General features: G+C 43.9%; 1 protein-coding gene across 4 annotated transcripts; it reads right to left on the reverse strand.

The window, feature by feature from the left end:
* Positions 1-2,477: 2,477 nt before the first annotated feature.
* Positions 2,478-20,400, reverse strand: adrb3a (adrenoceptor beta 3a). 4 transcript variants are annotated; one of them, XR_014118866.1, is made up of 3 exons: positions 18,451-20,400; positions 5,481-6,412; positions 2,478-4,486 (listed from the first exon to the last, which is right to left on the reverse strand). XR_014118866.1 is itself a non-coding variant. In XM_081703420.1 (3 exons), the coding sequence occupies exons 1-2, from the start codon at positions 19,818-19,820 to the stop codon at positions 6,379-6,381; spliced, it is 1,404 nt and encodes a 467-aa protein (XP_081559546.1). In that variant the 5' UTR covers positions 19,821-20,400; the 3' UTR covers positions 2,478-4,486; positions 6,371-6,378. The 4 variants fall into 4 exon arrangements, 3 of the variants coding, with proteins under 3 accessions (XP_081559546.1, XP_026867988.2, XP_081559545.1); XM_081703420.1 differs by having other exon boundaries at positions 6,371-6,412; XM_027012187.3 differs by lacking the exon at positions 5,481-6,412 and having other exon boundaries at positions 18,451-20,398.
* Positions 20,401-20,420: the final 20 nt, after the last annotated feature.

Consider the following 20,420-nt stretch of genomic DNA (forward strand, 5'->3'; position numbering starts at 1 on the left):
CATTTACTTTTCACTTCTTAATAACAGTTTGCACAGTGTTGTGAGGCCTGGTAAAGTGCCAAGGAGTGTTTTTAAAAAAGGTTGTTTGCAGAAGAACTGATGCATTTTTGAAGAACTGCTGAATGAACTCCCCATAAACATGGTTAATAGGTAATGCGCTTGCAAGTGTACTATTTTAGGCTTTTTCAAAGTAACTTGTAAATCCAGTTTTAAATCAGTTTCAAGCTCCTTTGAAGGTTGAAATAGTCCCACTGGTATTAGAGTGATTATATCAAAGTCTGGTGCTATAATTGTTTTTCTTAATTTTTGATTGTGTCTTTGCTGTTTGACAGTTGTGGGATATGTAGAAGAATAGTCTAATAAGTTAACATTATGTAGTACTGTACATTCTAAGTAAGGAAACGAAAAGTGAAAGTTTTGGAAGAGAGTGCTTTTAATAACCACTGTAAAATCTGTTGTTTTTTTAAGAGTGGAACAGTTTTGCATACTTGGACATTGAGGCGAATGATTTCGATTGTTTTCGTTTGTGAGGTGGAGTGACAGATTGTCTTTGTGATGGGGTGACTAACACCGTGTGGACAAGTGTTACTTAACACAACCTTTTTTTTCAACCTTTCTTCCTCTTTCATGTTGATCCTCAAATATCTACGAAACTTTGCTTAATCATTTTGGCAAGTGGCATGAGGTCATATAATTGTCAAGATTCTTTCTGACTGTAATGATGCTATAGGCTACGTTACTGGACGGAAGACGTCTACCTCCCTAGTCAGAGCCCAAGTTGAATTCGTAACCTCCAGATGACATCCTGTAGGTAGCTGACCAGCACCCAGGTTTCAGTTTAGCCGGGTGGCTGTCGCGGGGCGGCATTCTTGCAAGCATTGTTTAGGAGGGTGAGTCCAACCGTCTACAATGTTGCTTTCCAGATAGCCGACCCATCCAGCCGGCTCTATGACTTTTTATCTAGACTTTTAAAAGAATTCTCCCCATTCTCATCTGTAGCGAGTTCCAGGAAGATGCACACACGACTCGTGCTATACCCGTTATCTGCTCCTATGTGTGGTTATCTGGTCTTCAACACCCAGGGAAACACTTTATTTGAATAGTACCAAAAAGAGGTTTTGTAAGTTAAATAGTTCAAGGACACATGGAGTAATATTTTGTGCAATAAGATGGAGCTGGTTCTGTTTTTCTGTTGTTTACTGGGTGACATCTCAAGTCAGAATTGAGGATAAACATACAGTGGTTTCGCTCTGGGTTGCTGTTTTTGATCTTTTTAGGGGAATAACGCTGATTCTATTATTTTAAAGTAACCTCCATAGATCTGTTTTTGGTTGAGTTTCCAGATACAGATTTTTTTTTTTTTACCCTAGAGTAAATGCCATTGTAAACAGACAATTGCAATTGAAAAGATCTTTTGAGACCAGGATTAAGTTAAGTCTGTATGGGGAAATGATCATAGGAGTATTAGGTTTAGTTTCAGTTAAATCATACCAGACCTAGTGGTGAGAATAATTTTTTTTTGACAGCATTTTCTAATCAGGAAAAATCTTTGTTTTCTGTCTGCTTGATTCTTGGTCACTGCACACTGACAAATGTCTCCTACTTGACTTTGTCTGTCGAGAATCTCTCATTTTACTCAGCATTTGACCATTATCTGATATACTATACTAGCAAATGTCTCCTTCTCGCCTTCTCTGCTTTGGTTATGTTTTATTGTTGTGGTTTGAAATGTAGGTGGTTTTTGAGATTGCCATCTCCAGTCATAACTGTCTGTCTGAGGTGAAATGGGATTCAGGAGAGCTTAATTTAGATGCAAGGGGAGTGGTGTTTAAAAAAACAAAATACAATACCAGTTTAGTCAGATTGCTACAGAGGCCTGTCTGACAACCTTAACATATGTTTTGTTTGTTTATTTATATGTTTTGGACTCTCATCTTCCCTGTTGAGGTTTTGAGATGGTTTCTCCAGCTTCCCTTGGCGGTGTTTGTCGAGGAGTAAAAACAGGCCTAAGCCGATAGTAATCAAACTGGAGGCAGGGTGTTGTGGGTAATTGTTTCCATCCATTGGGCTTAGAGAGATAAGACTGTTGTATCCTGGGCAGTTCCAGCGCCACACTCTGCATTCTGGGCTGGTAGAGACTGTTCTACTGTGAACAAATGCATAGCCACATCTTAAAACCAAATGTTCACTTCCTATCATTTAAACAGGCCAGTGTGAATTTTTTGGTAGTCCAGTCATAATTCTTTTCCACAAATCTATTTCATACCCTATCTGCACCTTGGACTGTATACAGAGAGTTGAAGCATTTTTGATTTTGATTACAGCCCACTGTCTGGGACTAGTCATTTTTTGTTTGTTTGTTTGTTTTTAAATACATTCACACAGATTCACATATGAATCTTGCAATTATTTTCTGTTAATTTATTTATAGAGCTTTGTAATGAATGACATTAATTGATCACATATTAATCACCATTTTGGCCATTGTAATTTCTCAATTCACAAACGGTCACGGTTCACGCAATCCACTTTATTCTTCACTTCCTGCATCAGAATGGAGAATTTTTGGTTCCAAAGCAGCCCTGCTCAGAACTGTAATGAGACCCTGAACTTTTCATTAGGTGCTCTGGAACCGGTCCGGATTATCTCAAAACACACAATAACAGGTATTCACACAGACCAGTCAAATCACCTGCCTGTGTGAACACTACATTATGAGTGAGTCTCTGTATTACTGGGGCCTTTCTTCTGGACTCACAATAAGACTAGTTTTAATATCTCTACTGATGGTGGAGTTAAGATTATGCTAAAGCCAGGGTTACACTTTTAGTTGCAATAATCACAGTGACTGGTTTCAAATAATATTTATAAAATCTGCCATGGTGACATTTCACAGAGAGTTTAGTGTCTTTTTGAGCTAACAGCGCAGCTCTGCTTTTTCCCTTCGTTTTTTTCTTTTTGAGCATTCAGTCTTGGCTGTTCCACATATATTAGAAGAAAATCCTATTAAATAAGGAATTGTGCACAGAGCTCAAAAAGCATTGATGATAGCAAGTGATGTTGCCAGTTGATTTCTCTAGAAGCAGAGCAGTCATTAATTCATCATCCTGTATCAAAGGACTACAGAAAGATGACACCAGTAAGTGTTTGTTGTTATTTCAATCACTTTTCTTATTTTCCTGTTTTGCCAGTTTTTGCTTTCATCAATGATAATGAAAGCCTTTGCAGTTATACATGATAATGAAGCACAAGTTTGCTATATTTGGAAAGGTGAGTATGTTCAGTTAATCTTCATGTTTTTTTTTTTTCTTGACCCATTTATTGTCAAAATTAATTTTACCTTGTGAATTTTATTAGAACAGGAACTTATTTTAACAAAAGTGTAATACAGAACAATATTGTGCGTCATGCCCTATACACTGGGTGTGTTTCAGAAGATGAAAGTTCGTCAGTCTTTTGCCACCAAAGAAATAAAAAAGAAAACAGGTATCTAGCAGCACTGAAGGTGAATAAAAGAATCAGGAGAATGAGGTGATTCTTGTGTTCAGATTTCCGCATGTGAGCCCAGGGTAAGAACAAAGTCTGAGCTTGATGAGAATATGGCCACCCCAAAAATATGGCAGTATAAGGGTTCGAGTCCTGGGCACTTCAAACAGCGATAAGGTTTGGACTTGACAGACCGAACAAAACACATTAGCTACCATGAAATACACACCACCGAACAGAAGGTAACCTATGCGACATGAATACCTGTATCGTTTCTGATAGTCTTTTACACATTCACAGGTAAGACAGGCAACAAAAATAAATTAAAAAATAATTTAACATAAGTATAAAATTTGGTTTAAACTGCCACTTTTTTATATTGAAAACCAGAGGCTACATCCATTGTGCTTAAAGTTTGCTGTAGGTGCGTTCTCTTACTAAAAGAAAACATTCGTATATGTGTAGTTTCACTAACTTAGAGTGCCATGGGAGGAAGGGGGGGGAAACTTTTTTTTTTTTTGCTAACTTTGAGTCCTTTAGAGATCTCAAGGTTTGGTTCACTGGGGAACCAGACGCCTCATCCCTTCCTCTCCGCTCCAGCCGGGTCTCCGGCTGCTCGTTCACGGCCGCCGTCTGTCACTTGGACTCCGCAGACCTGTCCTGAGGTGGAGCGGTCCAGTCCTTTCTTAGCAGAGCCCGAAGGCCGAGTGCATCAGCAATCTAAGCGCACTCTCTGCTCTCGTCAGCTCCTGGGAGTCTGCAAGTCCTCTTTGTGCATGCCGCCGTATGATTAGCTTTCCTCATTTTGTTTATCTTGCTTGTCTTGTTTATTTCATTGTACTAATTTCGGGAGGTTCCCCCCTTGTGGCTCTGCGTTTGTAGCGATGGTCCTCGGACCACTGGAAGTTTAGCTTTTCTCGGCTGAAATGAGTCTCTCTCTCTCTCTCTGTCGTCCAGGCAAGCCGAGGAGTCTTACTCATCCTGCTCCTGTAGAGTGGAACTAGGGAAAGAAGAAAATAGTCTTGGTTAGAAGCACTGCCAGACGCTCTTACTATTCCCTGATTATTTCTAATATGTATCTTGAGCCTGGAAATGTTTCAAGTATTTCAAGTGTTTGGATCTTTCATAATTCACAAAGCACTTCACATACAAATGGATCATACACAGCACGCAAGCTGACATTCTGGTATTGTACTGCTGTTGGTTAAACTATCTGTAACTCTTTTACATTTAAACTGGAACACTGTGTTTTAGCCCAAATATTTCCTGAGGCTTTGTTGTCTCTGCATTCATGACCCTTGGCCTCATAGCAGTACTGTGATACTGCATCAGTGTGCAATATACTCACTTTACATTTTTACACTTTTAATTGCAAAACTGAACATTTTGGAAAAAAAACATTAAATTTAATATAATCTATAAAATTATTTTATTAATTATGAAATGCCCATACATACAAAATAAAAGTACGTATTTATTTTAATAAATTGTAGCTTGGTCATAATTAATTATTTTATTTTAATTATTTTAGTTGAAAGATTAAATGATTTGTATGAATTTATATTATACGGAGGAATCAGTTGAAGTTTGACACTGATAAATACTGAAGTACTGTTGCACAGATCTAAGCATAGCAATAATATCACTACAAACATGTTATCTTAAGATAGAAAAAAATATAGGACCAAGACAAGGTTAGTAGTTAGAATTTTCTGGATTAATTGAAATAGTATCACTACGATACTCAATGTGGTCAAAGAAAAAGACTATATATAAATACTTTCTCTTACCCAATTTAACTCACTCATCTTAAATTGATATGACTGCACACCTCTCTCCTTCTTCTTCTCTTGCTCTCTCTCTCTCCCTCTCCCTCTCTCTGTCTCCCTCTCTCTCTCTCACACACACACACATACTTACACACGCTTATAAACACAAAATGTCCTGTGTCAGAAAATCTAAAATCCATGCTCTCATAGTTTAAGTATCCATACATTTAAGGCCAATTTTCTCATCAGGATGTTGGCTGGCTTGCTGCACTTGGCGAGGCGGTATAGTGAGAGATGACTTGGATATACCAGAACAAGAAGAAAAGCACACGTGGCACTTTGCAGACCCACTCTTCAGCCAACCTCAAATCTGTCAATGCATTAAGCATCGCGGCCATGCTTTATTAGTTCTGCCACTGCATTTGTAGCTGCCACAGTGTGTGACAGATCCTTTTCATTGGTATTTTTAAATGAAAATGATTTGATTTTGTGGCTCAGAGAAAGCTATCCCCTTGGCAAAAAAAAAAAAAAAAAAGCCAATAATATTATTTTCTTTCCCTGAGAAAAAAAGATGATGGCACAAATATAAACTCTCAACTCTGTCGTCCTGGGAGAACATCCCATCCTCCGTCTTTCTCTCATGATATCCTGTCGCTCATCTTTTGCTCCCTCACGCAAGCCCCCACCTCTTCTTCCTCATTTCTCCCACTGTCGCTCCAAATGCCCGGGATTCCGATCCTATCTCGGATACTGTACATGTCTCCACTGGAACATATAAACAGTGCCCAGCGCTCATGTCCTGTCTGAGGGGGGGGGAAAGGCTGCGTGGGGGAAGTGGAGGGAGGGAGGGGGAAATAAGATGAAAAATGTTCTGGGAGAGCCCGGCCCGACCCAGAGGAGCGCACGAGAGGCAGACCGGGTCATGAGTGCCATCAAAGACTTTTCTTTTCTTTCTTTGTTGTTGTCCATCCTGTCGTTTCCCCCGGGATCCGATAAGAAGGGTCACATCAGGCAGCCCAGTTAGTGTTACCGCCACCTCAACGTCTTCCGAATGATCGCGCCACATTAAAACGTACAGTAAAAACGTAGTTTTAGATGCACAGGTTCTTAAGTACCTCTGGTGTTACTTTAGTGTGCGGAGCGTTTTGTTACACCACCTGTGGAAATAAAAGCCTTTTACATAAAGAAAAGTATTCCCAAAGAACTCTACCAATGGACAACAATATTTGTTCTATGGTGCAAGCCAAACTCACCCAGCAGCACATATAAATGGTTATGTAAAGATCATTTAACCTTTGCTATAGTACATATATAGCCAAGGCAAATGTAGTTTTCTTTTTGTCTTGTGTAATCATCTACAAATTTTGGTGCTTCATAATTTGTATCCAACAATACCTTGCCTAGGCCTTGACTGTAATTTCACTAGCTGGATGTGCCCATAATACAAGCAGCTAAATGCACTGCTTGTGCTCTGAGTCCTTGTTACTGCTGTGGAGTTTGAGTAATAGTCTACTCTTAGATTCGCCTGCATTGGAGAACTCCACTGCAAACTACACCAATTAATTCATCATTTTGAATGCTGTATATTTTGTTAAAAACAGCTTGTCCTTAGCGAAAGTAAATGGTTTGGTCAGCAATTTCATTTTTTAGTTTACTCTACAAATACTCGTCTATGTGCTTCTGCTGTTTTTGGTAAAAATGGTCCAGTCAGATGTCAGGCTTAAAAAATAGTTGATTTCAGTGATTGATGGTCTGAAAATATTTTTAATCAAGCCTCTTTTTACTGCCATGCTCAGAAAGGCAACCTGGAACACGTAAATCGTTTCTTCACATTAGCATCCTGCTAACTCAATCTGAGTCCCCCCTCCCAGCTCTGCTCTGGACTGGTTTTTATATAAGCTATTCATTACTGGAGAAAAGGCCTGAAGGTTACCTGATGCCACCACACTTAATGGACCCGTTATGAGTTATGACTTTTGAAACATGAAAATGCTGCATGATTTTGCCACCCTTTCTCTGTCACCTCTCTGTTTGTCTTTTATCTTTTATCACAAGTCACCTGCGACTGAACCACGTTAACTGTGTTTTTTTTTTTTTTTTACTGCTGTGTTCATCATAACTTCCGAGGTGTTTACCTCCACTCGCCTCTGTATCTGATCGGATTACATTGACTCTGCAATTAGTGTTTCATTCATGTGTGTTTACCAGAGTATCTCTGGAGCACGCCGTCTGGGCCCCAGCCCCGTACTGACATCACACACAACCAAAAGACCTGGAAAGGACATTTTTACACTCTTGTGTGTGATCCTTTGAGCAGATATATGTTGCTCGGCTACTGTTAGCCAGCTTGTAGCCAGACACATTGGAAGGTGACATGGCAAGAGCAATAGCCTTTTCCCAGAGTTGCATCCCATCCTCACATTTGATTCAAGAACAATCTTTCCCAAACACCTTCACCTTTGTCTGCATCATGTTAACTGAAATTTTCATTACACATAATCCATCCCATTATAATCATATGTTTTAAATTTGTAGTCTTCTTGATGTAAGTTTCAAATTATTAGTCGGGGGTGGGGGTATTGCCATGTAAACACTTTTATGTCGCATCATGCATTACTGTAGTGCCTCACTTTGCAGTTAGAATTTGCTGTCTGGCCATTACGCGTGTCTCATTTGGAGGCGCATGCCGAAACATTTTGAAATGCCGTTAGGACATCCTCCTTATCTCAGTGCTGTGTTTGCACGGATCTGTGCTCCAGGCCCTAATACAATGCCTATAGGCCCTGATTAGCTGCACATTTCCATGTGAATGGGCTCTTGTGTCCTAGGTGTTCCAGAATGAGGAGTGAAGTCTAGGTGAAAGGGTGGGAATAGGAACAGAGTTGGAGAACAGAGTGAACAGAAATCTCCCCCTCTCTCTCCTTGCCATTCTTGTTCACTCTCTTAGCGACGCACACACACACACACACACACACACACACACACACACACACACACACACACACACACACACACACACACACACACACAGCCTGTGTGTTTGCATTTTTGTGGACTACATTTAATGCATCTCTACAGAACAGCTGGTTTTGCAGCCATGCTGAAATGCAACAAACATGCAAAAAATGCCCACCATGTCTACGCCTAAAGTTTCACCAGCAGAAACAGTCCCCCTCGGTCACTACAACATGTGGGCTTGCGGATCTGCCCTACTCCTTTGAGGCTCCGTGATTTACTACGTCCAGTCTTCACTGCATACCTATGATGGTGGCTGAGGTGCACACCATTGTAGGTATGTAGTTCAATGCTCGTCAGCTGCTGGACCTGAGGGAGGTGTGAAGTCACCGCTGTGCCAGATCGGTGGCAAGCTGGCAACCTGCCTGATTTGAGCCACGTTTCGTAAAGCCTGTCGCAGGCCTGTTTGACATTTTGTACCACACGTTTTTGCATGGAATGTTAGGTGCTCCGTTCCACATCAAAATGTTTCTGTTAGGCGTTAGTGCTGTCGACTGCGTTTAATTTTGTTATGTTGATGAGCTTGCTCATACGATGAGAGGTGAGCAGGTCATGTCCAGTGCTGCCGCTGCCCGGAGAATCATGAGTGCCCTTGGCTTACTGCATTAGTGCAGTGGGCTCGGCTTCATGCTGAACCCATTGGCCTCATTTGCATTTAATTAGTTATATTTTCATAACTGAGCCAATACATATAGGCTTTCACTTAGTCTGTATGTGTGTGTGTGTGTGTGTGTGTGTGTGTGTGTGTGTGTATGTGTGTGTGTTTGTGTGTGTTTGGGAGGGTGGGCTGTGGGTGTGTGTGTTTAGGTATATAATAGAGGGAGACTTACGTGCTGCCCTGTGGGAAATTCTAGGGTTGCAGCCATAAACATCTTTAGCCTTCTAATAAACCCTTCACTTTGACATGCACAGTAACTACCAATGTCTTTCTACATCACCAGTGGGCTGTTTGACCCCATACCTGAGGTTTTCACCTGGCAATCCATCAGTGGAGGTCAATGACATCTAAACTATTCTCTGCCATTCCTTCTGAGACACTGAGTGTGATTTTGTGCAATACATTGCAAAAGCTGAGTATGACTATCATTTCAAAATTTCCCTGAAATTAATTGAACATATGAAATAAGGAGCCTACGGTAAGACTGGAGTGTAGGTTTAGGGCTGGCCTGTGCACTGACTTGTCTTTCTGTCTCAGAGGTTCAGTTTGTCAACTCAATGTTCTTGTGTATTGTCCTCATTCCCTCTTTAGCCTGGGCACTTGCTATCAGGGGCGCTCAGCTGTACTAAATGTGTGAATGAATGTTTGCACAATCGTATCGGTTAACGACTGCTGGATTCAGCTCACATGGCATGTCAGTCCAAGACATACGCCCCTCATTCACTTCTTTGAGCAAGGTGGACCTGCTTTGAGGGTCATTTCTCACTCCGTCCATGCCCTGCCACAACAACCAATCAGAGGCCAGAACACTAACATGGGGGCGTCAGTCGAGACGGCAGAATAACATCTCTGTCCTCTGTTTTGCTCATGCCAGCCTCAAAATAACCGTTAAAGAGTTTGGTTCAGACTTCCAGGCCTATGCCAGATTTCAATCCACCACTTGCGATTGCAATTTGGCAGTTTTTACGGAAGCCATGACAGCAGCAGCAAGTGTAGCAGCAAGGAGCCGTTGCCCCAAATCCAGCAAACATCTCTGCAGGGCCTGCGTTGGCTTGAGCAAATGTCAGAGTAAAGTGGGATTTATCTGATTTTCATCTTAACGAAATCATCCGTTTCCAGAAGCACGCAATGGGAGCAGTGGGACTTCTCTGCCTCCGGTGCCAAACAAGCCCTTCTAACGGAACTTTGGTAACAGTTGAATCCACCCTGATCCAAATTTTAGGACAGAAGGCAGACAATGGCATCTGTACTGTGCAGCTGAGTTTGGGCAAATATTTCCACCGCTCAGTTTGTGCCAGGCCAAATCCCAAGGTACCAGGTTGCTCCATTTATACTGTGCAGCATACTGAAACCAGACACGCCTGAGCCCAGCTGTGTTTTGCGTATGTCTCTGTGTCTGCCCGTCCTCTGTCTGTCATGTGAATGTGAAAATCTGCACACGTGATCATTTGCACATGATCAATGCAGAACACCGGGGCATCGTGCATTTGTTTGCGAGCGCGAGCATCGAAAAGAGGAAACTTCTAAACCGCCCACTGTTGCCACCGCATGCGATGAAGGACAGTGTAGCGAGGTGTGGGACGGGCCTACATTGAAAACAAGACAGCCCTCAGAGAACATGGCTGTGAGATGAGGGAGAAAAAAATGCAGAGCGGCTAAGGTTGATGACAAATCATACAACACAGGAGGTTTTTATTAACGTAGCCAAAGACGGGTTTTATGTGAGAATGTCCCTGGCCCCTAAACACCCCAGGGGCCGGTGCCGGCCCCCAGCAGTGAGCCTGTCATGTGAGAGCGGGTACAGCAGGCTGGAAGGTCTTCGAGTCCGGCACCAGCTCAGTCACCGTTAGATGTGAAAGGAGCCACGTGCGAGGCAACTCCAGACGATGAGCCATCTGTGAGCCCGCAGCGAGGAGCAAATGAAGAGAGAGTGAGTGGAACGGCAGTTTTGTTGTCCGTGAAAGCGATACCAACATGAATCAGCTGTGGTATAATGAGAATGTAAACCAAGTACATTTGCTTCTTTGCCAGCCTCGTAGTAGCCATAATCAATCAGGATATTGCCATAGAGCATTTATTCAAAGTCTAAATTTAGGGGTTTTGGAATGTCTTAGGTATGGAGATACTGAGGCTTTTCATTCTCGACTCCAGACCCTCTTCTGAATCTGCTCTCTCTGTCTCTTCCTTTGGCTTCTGTGTAGTAGCTTCTGTGTCTTATCGTCTAATCAGTCTTCAGGCGAGTCTGTAGTAGTCTGTGTGGCAAGCCTAATGGTCACATGGGTAGCGCCACGTGCTAGGGTGCCCTTCCCCCTACTCCACACCCTCATTCACAAGAATTTCTGTTTTAGGATGAAGCCCTGTAAAGTTCCTTAATTAGCACAGGTCACAACCTGCCACTGTGTCTAATCTGATATATTTCTGTGCTACTTTTCTCTTGAAGATGCCAATTAGATTAAAGGGAGATTTCTCAAAGTAATTGTAATTTAATGGGTTGAGGAAAGATTGACTAAAAATGTACTTTTTGGGTTGAAGGTTCTTCAAAGTGAACGCTGCAGCTGAACCACAGTGAGTGGTTCCAAACCTGTCGGTCTGGCATTCTCGTCCATGTATATGTGACTGTAGTGGCAGACATGCCTGTATGTTGATGTGGGTATCGGGCACATACCCAAATCTCTGCCTAGGAAAAGAATTCCTCCTGTTGTCATCGTGTGCACCGCTGCTTTTCAGGCATGTCCCTCTATCTCCCCACCGTCACGGGTATGGTGTCTACTCACTCATCTGGAGAGACCGCATTTAATCCTGCCCCCAGCTCCCCACCCCTGACCTGCTGAAGTACATCTGCCAGTTTGACCTTTTCGCATTACTGAGACGTCTGCCGTACATCTGACCCGGTTCCGCTTGTATAAACTAGTCCTGCACACTTTGTTACTTTTCTTTTCCCATGAAAGAGTTTCATGCTCACACTTCTGCCACTGCTGAGGTTAGTGCGATCACTGCTTTGCCGCTGTTTGAACTCTCGCTCAGTCACTCGTCACAGGCATGGTTCTCTCTAGCTCTCACGTACTCCCAGAGCAGATCTGACAGTCCCAGCACAGGCCTGGCACTCTCAGCACAGACCTGACACTCCCAGCACAGGCCTGACTCTCCCAGCAATAGAGACACTCCCCGCACAGTCCTGACACTCCCAACACAGGCTTGGCACTCCCAGCACAGACCTGACATTCCCAGCACAGGCCTGACACTCCCAGCACAGACCTGACACTCCCAGCACAGGCCTGACTCTCCCAGCAACAGAGACACTCCCAGCACAGTCCTGACACTCCCAACACAGGCTTGGCACTCCCAGCACAGACCTGACATTCCCAGCACAGGCCTGACACTCCCAGCACAGACCTGACAGTCCCAGCGCAGACCTGGCACTCCCAGCACAGCCACTCTCAACAGGCCACACGAATCTGTACCTGTCTGTCCCTGAAGTTTTGTTTTGTTCCTTGTTACAGCCTCGTTCTCCTGTTACACGGCGTTACTGCAGGCACCACTGTGGAGTTTCAAATGGTGTTTCACTTTGTTTTGGTTTTTAATGGGTTTTAATGGTTTTATAATGTGTGCTCTCTCTCCCTCTCTGTTCTTCTGTTCCACAGCTACTGTTACAGGGGCGCTGAGGCCAGCTTTGGAGCCGGAATGAACATTTGCTGCCATGCTTGTGTGCCAGGCACACAATGCAGCGTGTGGCGGAGGTGACTACGCACTTGTGGTGTGCGCGCCTTATTTCTGAATGCAGATGGCTGCCGCGGCTCCACTTAGAGAAGCTCTTGACTCTGCAGCCTCACTGTTTCATTCTTCTCCTGCTAAGCAAAATATTCAGGCCCCCTTAAAGTGGCAATACACTGCATGGTGTCTGTTTAGCACACATAACAGCATGACATCGTGACAGCTGGACGTGTTGACTACTACATTTTCAGCTGCATCACATGACTCCACTTTCTAGTCGAGTTAATTCGTTACGTTGGTCGGCTGCATGACAGGACGGAATAAACATTTTGAACTGACAGTTGGACAGAACTGACCCTCCCAGTTACAACCAGTTCCAGGATGCACATCTAGGGTAGGTTGTTTAAAGTCTTGCACTCAAGCCTTTATTGATTTCATCCTGTAGCCCCAGACCTAAGTGATTTCAACCAAAATATAAACCTTGAGCAACAGCGATGAGAAATTGACCAACACATGGATAAGGAATAATGTCCCAGATAGGCCTGCCCTGCACAGGATTTGACTATGTGACATTATAGTGACACAGTGTCTTTTGAAAGGATCTCCTTGCTCCATACTGAATCAATATCCTGAAATAAGGCATTACCTCATTGCTTATGCTCTTCATGTCTCTTTAACATCTCTCTTTCTCTCTCTCTCTCTCTCTCTCTCTCTCTCTCTCTCTGTCTCTCGCCTACTGCACAGAGCATGATGTAACAATCAGCGCATGGCATGTGTATTGATGCACAGCATATGGCTTCATGCACATGTTCATGAGAGGCCAAAAAGGATAACTTTTCAAGCATTACCAATCCTTTCACCTTTCCGTGCTTCCTTCTCTTTCCGCTCATGGTAGAAGTATGTATTTTGTAAAGTAGTCAAGCTCGTCAGCTCTCAAATTGACTGGAGAATCACTGTCGTGCCGCCCACTGTGATTGCACTAAGAAATATGAGCAAGTATGGAAAACCAAAAGCTTCAATTTGATTAGCAGAAAAGACCTAAAATAACACCAGCCGTCCTGGATTGGAAAATGGGGAACAAATAGAAGCAGCCTATTGTTCAGCTTGATGGGAAGTGTTCGTGCTCCACAAAGCATCATGGGATGTCTGCCTGCTCCACAAAAGACTGCCCTGCCACTCTGTCATTTTGTAGCCACTTCAATGACCCAAGCGCCCTCCATGTTCCATGGCGTGGCCCACAGGAGTGCTGCTGTGTGGCGCGCATGTCTGCCAGATACGTTGGTTGACAGTGGTGGCTGGTGCGTGTGATGCTATCTGTTCTGTAGGGAAACATAGCCCACCACAGATACAGCAAATGAAAGCCAGCCAGAGGAGATAACGACCCATTCTGGCCTCCTGTCAACCTCACTGTGCACTGAGCCTCAGACTCTCGCAGTGATCAAGAACATGTTTGTCATGTCAGGGCCTGGGCAAAGCAGGCGTGCAGATGTCAGCGTAAAGAAGTGCTGAGCTCTTTCCCAGCATGTCATAAATGGCAGTAAAGATGCCACCAGTCCGACACCTTTCTCAGACAAAGCTCAGAAATATGAATGGCGTGTGGCTTGAAGTGACCGATTCCTGATTGCCTGCTGTGCTTATGACATAATTAAGTCCAATTGTAAGATTCTCTTTAACGGATGCTCTTATAAAGACATAACTCCAGTGGATCACTTCACAGTTATTGTTATCCTGTGGAATAACACAGAGAGAAAGCTAAAGTGCTTCAGTACGAATAATTTTGTTGAATGAATGTATGCATGCTCTGTCTGCGATTTGTCCAGATTACCTCAGATGATTACATTCCCACCAGATCCTCTTTTGAACTGTCTAGCTCACAGGCGGTTTTTCGTGTGTAGGCGAAAAATAGTTTGTGTTCGCCCAATCAGCAGGGAAATAACTGGACAGGTTCCAGCCAAAACAGTCCTTTCAGTTCAGTATGTAAATTAGGTGGAAGAGTCGAATGTATTTACAAGAATGTCACTGCCCATATAAAGTACAAAGCAGCGTGCCTTTAAAAAGAAGCCGACTGTCTGCACATTCTTCCTGAAGTTTATTTTTTAGTGTATCAAGTAGAATTCCAAAACTTGAACAAATGAACCACGATCTTGTCCCGTGTAAATAAGCATGATGTCTAAGCCAGTCACTTTCCCATTCAGGTTCTGAAAGCACATTTCTATTACCAGTCCGGTTTGGCTGCGAGAGAGGGAAAGGGATAAAAAAAAATGCAGCCGGTTCCTCCTGTGTTATGCCGTGGAGTCCGATGAGACAGGGAATGTTAATCTTGGACAGGCAGTGTTTCAACGGAAAAATCTCTGAAATAAACCTGCGACGTGTAAACGACACTGCTTTGATTCTAATTTAGTTTCTTGTTCAGCGTAAGTGTGTGTTTAATAGTGTTACTCATTACAAACAAATAGTAATTCAGAGCCATCTATGCTGAAGACGTTGGCTTGATCACTTTGCTGCTTGCCAAAACGACACGCAGAGATACGTTTAGCCGAAGTCCCTAGCTCTGTTTAGTTGGTAAACAGCTTCTCTGCAGTAAAGGAAGCGGTGCTACGCAGTGATAACGTTTATCAGCTGTCGGGAGGGTCCATGAGACTCCGGAGTGGCACCCACAAACTCAAAAAACACCGCCGAGACCACCGTGCGCACACTACTTGAGACCCGTCGGTCCCATGAGTTAGCCGTAAACGCTAATCAGTTGATTTTTCCCATAAAGTATTAGAGATATACAGAGGCGAACTGTGTATTTGCAACGTGTAAAATTACCAGTCATACACAGGCTAGTGCAATTGGTACAATCAGTCCTTTTCTTCAAGTTGGCAATTTTATTCCCCAAATACTTTTTTTGGGGTCTGCATTTAAATAATCATTCTTCCTCCTCAGGGCACAAAAACAGCCTTTAAAAAATGCCCTTCCATATACTGTTAATCAGTGCACTGCCGAAGCTATTATGAATGACGCAGATGGAGCTCCAAACCATCTATAACTCAGCAGTGCGGTAATTGCTATTGTTTGTTTGTTTGTTTTCGCTAGTACCTCGGAGCTTACTGTTTAAAAGCGACCCATCAGCAGGAACACAGAGGCCTGCGCGTGACGCTCGCCTCCCCGCCACACACTTCGAGTAGCACGTGGCCCCAGACGTGACCCTGACCCAACTGATTATGACCGGCACACAGGCCTTTCGTCTATTTGATTAGGCGCCCACCCAGTACAGTTACCCAACGCCAAATCCATTAATACGATAGATGTTGGCTCAGTGCAGCAGCAAACTGCCTTTTAGCGGGCTTTAAATGAAGGCCCTCGCAGGGCCCTCAGCTGCGATTGGATTAGATTCTGGGCGCTCACACCCGATAGGGCCCATGGGTTCGCGAACTGTAACATTATGGAATAATATGATTCATTTGTCAAAAAGGAGGCAAACTGACACCAGCGAAATCACCCTCAACTCGCCTTAACCGTCAGCAGCTCTACAGGTCAGCTCCCATTAGCTCTTCTTTATTTGCTATATTCTTCCTTTCTTCTTTTTTTCCTTTGTCTTTCGTTTTTCTCTCTCGTTGGAAAACATTACCTCACTGCAACTCGTGGCATCGTATACTGTGGTCATTAAATCTGCCTAGTTATCAACAGTTATCAAATACTCTCCAAACGTTTCTACAAATGAGTTTGCCATTTGCCAGCATGGAAAAGAAGGGGAATTTGTGGATCCTGGATGCTTGCTGACATATCCACCTAATGTGACGGTCAGATTTTAAAAAATGTTAAAACCTATAATCAATTCTGTTTGAGAACAATATGCAAAATACTGGCAAGGCATCATCATGATAAATGAATGTTTACAGGGTCAAAGTTCACAACTGGGCTAGTCAGTTCTGAGAGGTGAAATTTTTTATGAGGCTTCACAATAAATGTTGATTATAAATGTTGAATAACTATGAAATTTTCTTAAGATTAATATGATTAGTGTTTTTCCTTAAGGATCATTCAATTTAATAAAAGTGAATTTTTTATTTTTTTTTTTTTTACTTTGAGTCTCAGGTATGTGTACTAAATAAAAAAGCTATATTTTCTTCACCTCCAGCACGAGTGTGAATGTACGCGTGTGCTTGCACAAATGTGTCTGTACATTCGTGTGTGTGTGTGTGTGTGTGTGTGTGTGTGTGTGTGTGTATGCATGCGCCTGCGCGTCTGGATATTGTTTCCGCTTCATTTCAGGTGGGCGATGTCTCCAGGGCCAACCACAAACCCCTTTTAACAGCTGTGCTAAAGCCTCCCCTTCACCCCTCTACATTCTCTACCATTTCTAAGAACGGCTTTTCCACAAAGCCCTGCTGCTCTCTTTGGTCTGGAGCATTTTCATCATTCCTGAAGGCCCAGGGTTAGTAGGGTCTGTGTGACTCCAGTCTAAATTCGCTCATTTGTTTATTGTGCAAAATAAGGCTTTTGAAGACCTGAACATATTATTTTAAATTCAAATACCTGGGAATGGCCAAGCCGTATTTTTTTTTTACTTTTCAATTGCTTTTCTTTTAAATTATTGTGTCTAGTCCTTTAATAGTAAAAGTTCATTCTCAGCAATGGCTTGTTTGCAAAGCTAATAAAAATGAACAAACTAAAAATGTAAAGTGAATATAACAGGGAATGTCATTTTGAAGTACAGAAAGTAGAAGTATCAGTGTTGACCTTAACTGTTCATATCAGGCATGTTATACATGGGAATCTGAACCTGAAGCTTAGATTCTTTGTTTCTTAAAAACAGTGTTGAAATGGCAGAGGCTTGTCAAGTAACAGAATAATAATACTAATACTATAATTGTTGTTGTTGTTGTTTTTGTTACCTATAGCATTAACAGCAAAAATAATAATAACAATAAATTCATGTAGTATATAGATGGATGAAACATGCTGTCAAAAGTTGGTACCTGGTGTGATCTCGTATTTGGGAGATGGTAAGATTTATACTGAGACTAATATTGTTTCCTGCTTGCTTATCATTCTGCTTGGGTAAGATTCTTTTTAAAAAATAATCACTGTAATGTTTTACTGGAGAGCAAAACTCCAGCCACGGTGTGTCACGAGAGCTATTCTATGTGAGTGGCTCACTGCACAGCGGCTGTTCCGGTGAGAAGCTTCAGCCTCAGAGGGTAGCGGCAGGCTTCCACAGGAACATGTGTCTCCGACCGCACTTGGTGTAGTACATGACCATAAACACGGGGGATTATGAATTTAGGGCATTGTGGGCATCCTTTCTCTATGCAAACTTCACTAAGTGTTTTCACATGCTGCTATAAACCATACCATAATAAGTAATCATTTCTTTGTTAAGCGGCCCACAAATTCAGTCACTCCGAGGAATCTCATACCAACCTGCCCCATAGCCCCCCCCTTCCTTTACGGTGTTCACCTCACTGAGCTCTTTCTACAAACAACCATAATTTTATCTGGACATGCTCATTGCTTCAGGTCAAGTTGTATATACTGTCCTATATGTGACAGCAGCCATGTATAGACGTCATGTAAAAACTGAAGGTAACAGAGAACCAGACGATTCATCATGCAGGAAGTGAAATTTATGACTCTTTAATCTGTGCTATGTGCTGGTATTATCAAAAGCTTTATATCTAAATCTTGAAAGTCAGCAAGACCAAATAAAACTGCTGTAGGTTATCAAAGCCAAAATGCTGCTTTTTTTAATTAATGGAAAAGGATTACACTTCTGTTTACTAGGGGCTCCAGAGTGATGATAAAAAAAAAATCCATTTCACTCACAACTCTGTCTCCGTTTCGGAGAAGTCGCTGAAGTGCGTGCTCCCATTGGAGTGCGGCGGCCTCGGCGACGGCTCCTCGCTCTTGTAGCTGCTCTGGCTACTTCCTAGACTGTCGTCCGCGTCTGTCCGCGAGCCCGGCTCGGGCTTCGTCTCCGCCGCGCAGTGAGCCGGCCGGACAGCTCCGGCCATGCCCGCCTCCGAAGAGCCCAGAAAGCAAGGGCATCGGGTTCTAAGCTCCTTATAGAGGGAGTTCATGTGTCGTGCGCGAAACCACGGACAGCCCAGGATGCTCTTGAAGGCGGCCCGGAATTCCGGGCTCCGGCAGTAGATGATGGGGTTCAGGCCCGAGTTGATGTAGCCTAGCCAGTTGAGCAGGCGGAAGACGTCCTGCTCGATCAGCTTGCGGTCGAAGACGTTTATGATGTTGGCCACAAAGAAGGGCAGCCAGCAGAGGGTGAAGCAGCCCATGATGATGCCCAGCGTCTTCAGGGCCTTGTGCTCTTTCACGACGATTAGCCTGGAGGGCCGACGGCGCGAACCTTTCCTCCGCGTGGGGAAGGGGGCGCCGCTGTTGCACGTGGCCGGCAGGTTGTTGTTGCCGCAGAATGGGGGCACGGCTTGGTCGGGCCCGTAGTCGTTCTGGAAGCGCTGGCGGCTCTTGTCTATGAGCTGCACCTGTCTGGAGGCGATAAGGAAGACCTTGGCATAGACGAAGAGCATGATGAGCAGCGGGATGTAGAAGGAAATGACGGAGGAAGTGATGGCGAAGGGCATGTTGGTGATGAAGTCGCAGCACTTCTCGCCCTTCTTGCACACCGTTGGCTCGTCGAGGGAGTTGAGCTCGTCGAGGGAGATGCGCCATTGGTCGCTCATGATGGGCACGAAGGAGGTGAGTGAGGACACCACCCACAGCACGCAGACAATCAGCCGTGCCCGCCACTTGTTCAGCAGCACCTTGTGACGGAGCGGCCTCGTGATGGCGATGTAGCGGTCCACGGCGATCGCGCACAGCGTCCCGATGCTGGCGGTCACGCACAGCACGTCCACCGACGTCCACAGCGAGCAAGCGCCTTCCCCCAGCTCCCAGTTGCCTGTGACGACGATGGTGGCACCGAGTGGCACCACCAGCACCCCCATTATGAGGTCGGCGCATGCCAGCGACATGATGAAGACGTTGGTCACAGTCTGCAGCTGGGAGGTCCGCGCTATCGCGATGATGACCAGCAAGTTGCCCACAATGATCATGACGATGATGATTGCCACGGGGAACAGAAAAACAGGTCTGTGCGCTTCGTAATGCAAGCTGTTATTGGTGCCATTTATAGTGCAGTTAATCACGCAGAGCACCGTGCTGTTGATGACATTTTCCATGTTTGCAGAAAGCCGTCTCTGCACCGGTTAAAAAGGGCATTCAGACTGAAAGCCGCCCGTCAGGGTTGACACTGAACAAGCACCAGATAGCATTTCTCATATCAATTAAAGCCTCAAAAGTTACTTGAAAGGGAATCCAGATTTGCAGACATAACTTGAGTTTGCATTTGCTACTGAAGTGTCTCCAAACCTTGTAAAACACCATTAGCGATTCCCATTTACATATCCATCATTCATTACAAAGAACACCCCTCTAGTAGCTTGAACCATGGCTGTTTCTTACAAGTACAGGAACTCAGTGCAAGTATCCTGGCACCGGACGTCTTGTAGAGCTGCAGAAAAGAAGGTGTTGATGTATTAGTTTGCTTTGGCTGAGTTCAGTCCTTGGGAGACAGTAGAAGAAGAAGGGAAAAAAATGTTTCTGAGGTCTTCAGCTGTGCAGAAAGTGATTATAAGCAGTGCTCCAGCAGATGTACTCTGTTTGAGTGGGCCAGTACTGCGATGAGTGAAGTGAGAGCACCTTCGTAGACCGAGCTCATAGTACAGCGACACCCCTGCAACGAGCGCACAAGTGAACTGTGCCACTACGCCTCCCTCTCT

The sequence above is a fragment of the Electrophorus electricus genome, chromosome 20 (genome assembly GCF_041902795.1).
Source record: "Electrophorus electricus isolate QZ-2024a chromosome 20, ASM4190279v1, whole genome shotgun sequence".
Taxonomy (NCBI): domain Eukaryota; kingdom Metazoa; phylum Chordata; class Actinopteri; order Gymnotiformes; family Gymnotidae; genus Electrophorus; species Electrophorus electricus.